Source organism: Falco punctatus (assembly GCF_963210335.1).
Source record: "Falco punctatus genome assembly, chromosome: 2".
Taxonomy (NCBI): Eukaryota; Metazoa; Chordata; class Aves; order Falconiformes; family Falconidae; genus Falco; species Falco punctatus.
The window spans coordinates 17365524-17371695 of NC_137581.1; the positions used below are offsets into that span (position 1 = coordinate 17365524).

The 6172-nt window shown below is 38.7% G+C and overlaps 1 protein-coding gene across 2 annotated transcripts in view; it reads left to right on the plus strand.

The window, feature by feature from the left end:
• The window catches only part of AASDHPPT (aminoadipate-semialdehyde dehydrogenase-phosphopantetheinyl transferase), a 37087-nt gene extending 31167 nt beyond the window's left edge, over positions 1–5920 (plus strand). For both annotated transcript variants that reach the window (XM_080377102.1, XM_080377103.1), the window contains one exon: positions 2088–5920. In XM_080377102.1, the coding sequence (XP_080233228.1) occupies positions 2088–2258 (171 nt within the window). In that variant the 3' untranslated portion in view covers positions 2259–5920. The remainder of the gene's footprint in view (positions 1–2087) is intronic.
• Positions 5921–6172: the final 252 nt, after the last annotated feature.

The following is a 6172-nucleotide window of genomic DNA, read 5'->3' on the forward strand; positions in this document are numbered from 1 at the left end:
TAAACTTCTACAGTGAAATGACTGGCCTGGTAGATGAGGGGAGAGCAGTGGCTATTCTCTACCTAGGCTTCAGTATCTTTTATCTCTGATGTGTGCTCTGATAAGATCCTCCTAGAGAAAATGTTGATGTATGGGCTGGATAAGCAGACAGTGAGGTGAACTGAAAACTGGCGAAATAGTTGGGCACAGAGGGTGGTGATGAGCGGCATGAAGTGTCACTGGAGGCCAGTAATTAGCAATGTACCCCAGGGTTCAAAACTAGATCCTGTCCTGTTTAGCATCTTCATAAATGATCTGGATGATGGGGCAGTATACCCTCAGCAGGTTTGCTGGTGACACAAACTGGGAGGAGTGGCTGATATGCCAGGGGGTTGTGATGCCATCCAAAGAGACCTCAACAGGCTGGAGAAATGGACTGACAGGAACCTCATGGAGTTCAACAGTAAGTGCAAAGTCCTGCACCTGCAGAGGAGCAACCCCAGGCACCAGGACATGCTGGTGGCCAGCCAGCTGGAAAGCAGCTTTGCAGAAAAGGCATTCGGGATCCTGGTGGACACCAGACTGAATGTGAACCAGCAATGGGCTCTTGCAGCATAGAAGGCTATGGTATCCTGGGCTGCATTAGACAAAATATTGGCAACAGGTCAAGGGAGATGATCCTTCCCTTCTGCTCAGCACTGGTGATGCCACATCTAGGGTGCTGTGTTCAGCTCTGGGCTGGTCAGTACAAGAGAAACACGGACATACTGGAAGGTCCAGCGAAGTACCACAAATGAAGTTAAGAGACTGGAACATCTCTCCTATGAGGAAAAGCTGAGAGAGCTGGGATTGTTCAGCCTGGAAAAGAGAAGGCTTTAGGGGATCTTAGTAAAGTATATAAATACCTGAAGGGAGGGTGCAAATTTGACAGAGCCAGGCTCTTTTCATTGGTGCCCAGTTGCAGGACCAGAGACAGTGGGCACAAGCTGACACACAGGTTGTTCCCTCTGAACATCAGAAAACATTTTTTTTTTTTTTTTTTCACTGCAAAGGTGACTGAGATTGCCCAAGGAGGTTGTGGAGTCTCCATTCTCGGTGATATTCAAAAGCCATCTGAACGCGGGCCTGGGCAACTAACTCTAGGTGGCCTTGCTTGAGCAGGGAAGTTAGACCACATGACCTGCAGAGCTCTTTTTCCAGTTTCAGCCATCCTGTAATTGCCAGATACCAGTGTTCGCTCCGCAAGAAGTTAACAGTACCTTAGTCTGCATCAAAAATGTGTCAGTTTGTGTGATGTACAGAATAACCCTATTGCAGAGTAGTCCTGTTGAATTCTATGAAATATTAAACATTGAGAATATGTTGCTTGAACAAATGCTGAATTTAGAAGGATCAGCTGTATTCATGTTCGATTCATGCAGCTGTACTGTTTGCTCTGGTGTCTGGAAAGAATTACACTTTCAGACAGCATACAACAGGCTGCACAGTAATGTGCTCAAAAAAATTAACCTTTTTCCTTTGCCATGTGATTTTTCTTGAAGTGGTGGAACACAGAGACCGTGACACTCTCATCTGTAATATCTTAGTCTGCACTTAATCTGGATTTAACATGGGGAATTGTGGATTGATTGTGACCACTTCTGTCCTTAAATAGCATGAGTTTGAGAGAAGCATGCACAACCCCAGTGATTGCTGGTATTAAAAAGAATATGAATAGGCACACCTCTAGTGGAATAAATCCTTACACTATCATCTCAAGTAGTCATGTCTGCTGGAGAATTAACTACATTTTATTTGTTGGTGGGATTTTTCTTGCTTTTTTCTGGACTTAAACATTCATTCTGTGGTATTTGCAGCATTCTGTGTCCCCTGTTCTTTCAGTTTTGTGAACTAAGCTTCAATGAAAAACTGCTTTTTCCATGTGACCTGTTACATGCTTCTGTTAGTCACTGTATAGCATAAACTAGGGACAGTGACATTGGTCTCAACTGGAATATTTTCTTTTTTCTTCTGTAAGCAATGTGTAGTTTAAACCGGACAAGGAATATCGCAGGGAGAAAATTGAGATTTATTGATTCCTGTAATACGAATACGTATTTTTTCCTTAGGTATGTTGCATGGAGCCTAACGAACCACAGTTTACATTATTGACTTTTGAAGATTTAGTTGCATCTGGCATTCCAGTCACACCTGAGGATTCTGCATATTGGGATAATTTTTGTTCTAAGCAAGAGACTCCAGTGAAACAGAATTCACATTCAAGATATGAATGCTTGTAAGAAAAAGAAAACTGTCAAAATGTTTATACTGTTACTCTATAATGATAGAATATATTTAATATAATGTTACCATTACTGTTTTCACCTTTTTAAAATTGACATTCTTTATCAATATCTTAACAAAGATGCGTGTTTGTTTGCTGAAGAAATTCTGACTGAGAAGTCTAAGCTGGCCACATGTTTATTTGCTTCTCATGCCTGTGTTTTTTTACGCTTTGGTAATTACCCATGCTAGGAACAGGGAGCAGAGCTACAATAATGTTGTTGACTAGTCAACAAGTGTTTAATGTATAAAAATGTTTCCATACTTCGTTTATGCTGAAGCTTAAATGATGATGCTGCCTTTTCTCTTACAAAAAATAATAATTTTATTCTCAGATGAATAAAGCCAGAATAATTGGTACAAATTCTTTTGCTGTTACTGTATGATGCAAGTGTTTGTACAACACTTTGCATAATAGCAGGCTGAAGAGGTCTGAGTCTTAGTAGGCTTGGAAGTACATCTGCACAAAACCAGTTTAAGGCAGGGAATTAACTTGTGTGTCACGTCCTTTTCACTTAGAATCATTGTGAATTAAAGCTTCCTGTATGTAACTTTCAGTTTGATTTATAACAGTTCTTTTTGTATTTTTTTCCTCAGCAGTAGATATGAGCCAAACAGCAGTTCAATTTTTCTAGACTTGCATTTACATCTGTACTGTCCTAAACACTAAGTTAGGGTGGAGGCAGGGGAAAAAAACCCCAAAACTATTAACTTTTTTCCAAATAGTCTCATAACATCTGAAGACAGAATATTTTACTGTCTTACAGTGAATTTAAATTTCTGGAGGAGATCTGTGTTTTTCTTTTTTCTCCAAAACTGCAAATCAGTGAAGCAGTGACTTTTCTCCAGATTCCACAGGCGTTAAATTAAATGTTCAGTAGCTTCAAATCTGAAGTTAACAGAAATATAGAATAATTTATATACAAATTGTAAGGCAAGTATTCCAGACTGGTTTTAAAAAGTGAATTACAACTTGCGATAAGTAATTGGCACTCCATGGTGGCCAGAAAAGGCTATTCAGTGGATATGTAACAGTGTCACTTACTGGGATAGGATATTTTTAACTGATTCAGTTGACTCCGTCTTACTCTGTTCTAGCTGAAGTGGACTATAATCCCAGATGGGCAAGCACATGAAGGTTGCCTAAGAACTGAGATAAATAGAACTGTCGCCAAGCTGAAATAAAGGACTTGTTCTGCCACAGTTTTTGGAAGTCTGCAGAATAAGGAGGCCTATTCGGAGTACAGGGGGCTGGAGAGTGCTGAGCTCCATGGCTGGCTGGCTATTAACTGGTCCAGTACGTGCCAGTCCTCACCAGTCACTGAGGACCCCATCAATTGCAGCTGTACTAGCCAATTTAAATTGCCAACTTTTTTGCTGAAACAATGAAATGAACTGCAAATATGGGGTGAGATGAATAGAGAATTTTCAGATCTAGATTTTGCAGGATAAAGGAATTCATTTCATACTAGAGATGAGTTATTTCTGCATGGTGACAGTGCCCCAAACCAGAATTTTTATCTCATTGGGAAGAGTTTTAAAAGTATTAAATTATTTATAATATTGTGCTTGCATATAAGTAGAGGACAAACCAATTTTGTTAAATTAGAAAATTACACTTGATTTGCTTGCCAGGAATATGGTAAATTTGAGGACTATATGTAATCAGAAAGATTACAAAACCAAAACCAGCTTGTTTTTAGCTTTCCATGAAATAAAATTCTAGTTTGTAAATGGGCAGACAAATATATAGAAGATGGCAGTTCCTCGCATTATAATTTTTCCATGGCTTTGATGTACACTAAGCTATTTGAAGAGTAGGATTAATCTTTTTTTTTTTTTTTTTTTTTTTTAACCTTGAGTAGCAATAAGGTTAGGTGATGGTAATACCTTGTGAAGAGCCACTTGAGTCAGGTTTTTTAGTGTCATTGCAAATGGACAGAAATTTTACACTTGCTTTTACTGCTGTGGGAAAGAGCAGCTGTATAGTTATGAAATTATCAGCTAAAAGCACGCTGCTAAAGGGCCAGCAGGATCCTCTGACTCTTTAAGAAGGATCATTCACGTTCATAAAGTCATCAGAGGCACGTGCTGAAATAAATGTTCCTAGCTTGTTCAGATAAATTAATGTACTAAAATTTTTTTATTTCACCGTTACACTTCCCTTTATATAAAAAACTGAGTCCTGTAGCCACACATGGCCATGACACTGGCTTCCTTGCATTTCCTCAAAATACAGTCTTAGTCTCTATAGGGTCTCTGCCGTTTTCAGAAATACTGGTCTGGCACAGCTCCAGCTTCCCTTAGTAGTTGAAGTTGTTGGCCCAGGCCAGTGCAGATGAGCTGACCTTTGCTGGTCTCCCATCACTCTTCTATCTGCAAGAAATTTCCCAGTTGTGTCTAGAAGCCCTCTAGCCTTCAGGTATCTTTTCCAGAACTCCATTCCTTTATCTGTTTTGTTTCTATATAATGCCCTAGACATGGCCATACCATGTATCTGGATCCTAGAGGGTAAGAAGCTGCAAAAACACAAGCTCTGCCCCACATGACCCTTTCCCAGTCTTTTTCCCTATGGAACAGGTTTGACCATCCTCCCTGTTTCTCAAAGTACAGATTCAGGTTTTAGATCAGATCTGCTGCCCTAGACTACGAATCAACCCAATGTTTCTGAGGAGTAGCTATTAACAATCTCTGACCTAAAAATAGAAAAAAAGTTTTTAAAAGTTTTGGTCTTCAGTGAAAAGATTGTCAAAAATGAATAAACATGTTTTAGTTTGGACATATGCTTAAACCTTTTTTTATCTTGCATGAAACTAAAATTGTTCAAGTGGATTAGGAACTGTGTTCCAAGACAGTTTGCAGCTGTGTGACCAGAGACTGGTGCCATTTGATGTGAAAATCTGTGCCTTTGGAAAGTGGATCATATGAATTTATTCTTAGCCTTTCACAAAGTCTGTAAACCTATGCAAGATGTTTATTGTCACTATATTATGGGATTAAATGCACTGATGTTAATAAAATGTACTGATCTTAGAGAAGAAATCGTAGCTGTAATTTGTATGTTCTTGGAAACATCCAAGCAACAGCTCACTTTAAAACAGTAGATTTTACCTAAGACATTGCAATAAAGCCACAAGCTGCAAAAAAATCAAGAATGGAAGGAAAAAATAGCTATTCAAGTGAGCATGGACTGTCTCTTTGTTGGAACTTTGCAAGATTATAGTACTACATTCTACAAAGAAGGTAAGTGGTTCTTGGGCAGAATTGATACAACCGAGTCTAAAACAGTGATTCAGACTTCTCTCTTAACCACTGCCTAATTGTGCAGGTGGCTGTACGTGCTAATTTGCACTTCATGTTTCTCCAGAATACGGGTATTTTGGATAGCTCTACACTGTATAGAAAACGTAAGCATGAAAATAAATTATGAATTCCTCTCAAGTGAGCCAACATTTTAAAAGTTTTTGGAAAAAGTAACTTTTTGCTATTTTCTAGTAACTTTTTGTTATTTTCTTGTGCTGTACATACAGGTTTTTATGGCCAGATATTGTGTATGACTCTGTTTCTACTAAGATTGAGTTTAATTTCTTTATCGAAATAAAAATCAGGTTATTTTGTATTTGTGTTCTGATTCTGTGTTGTCTATTTATGGTTCTTTCTCAGTTTTTTTTTTATGTCATGGTTACTTAGTTCCAGACATAGGTGGGATTGTTGAAACACTTGCCTAACATTCCTTTATCTTTGAAACAATTTATGGGAACACAAGACTGTATACTCTTAGTGACATCCTTTAGATGAATCATGAAACAAAGGACCAGCTGTCCAGTCTCCGGCATTCATATAAGATTAGTTGTGAAAGACACTCCCTGGT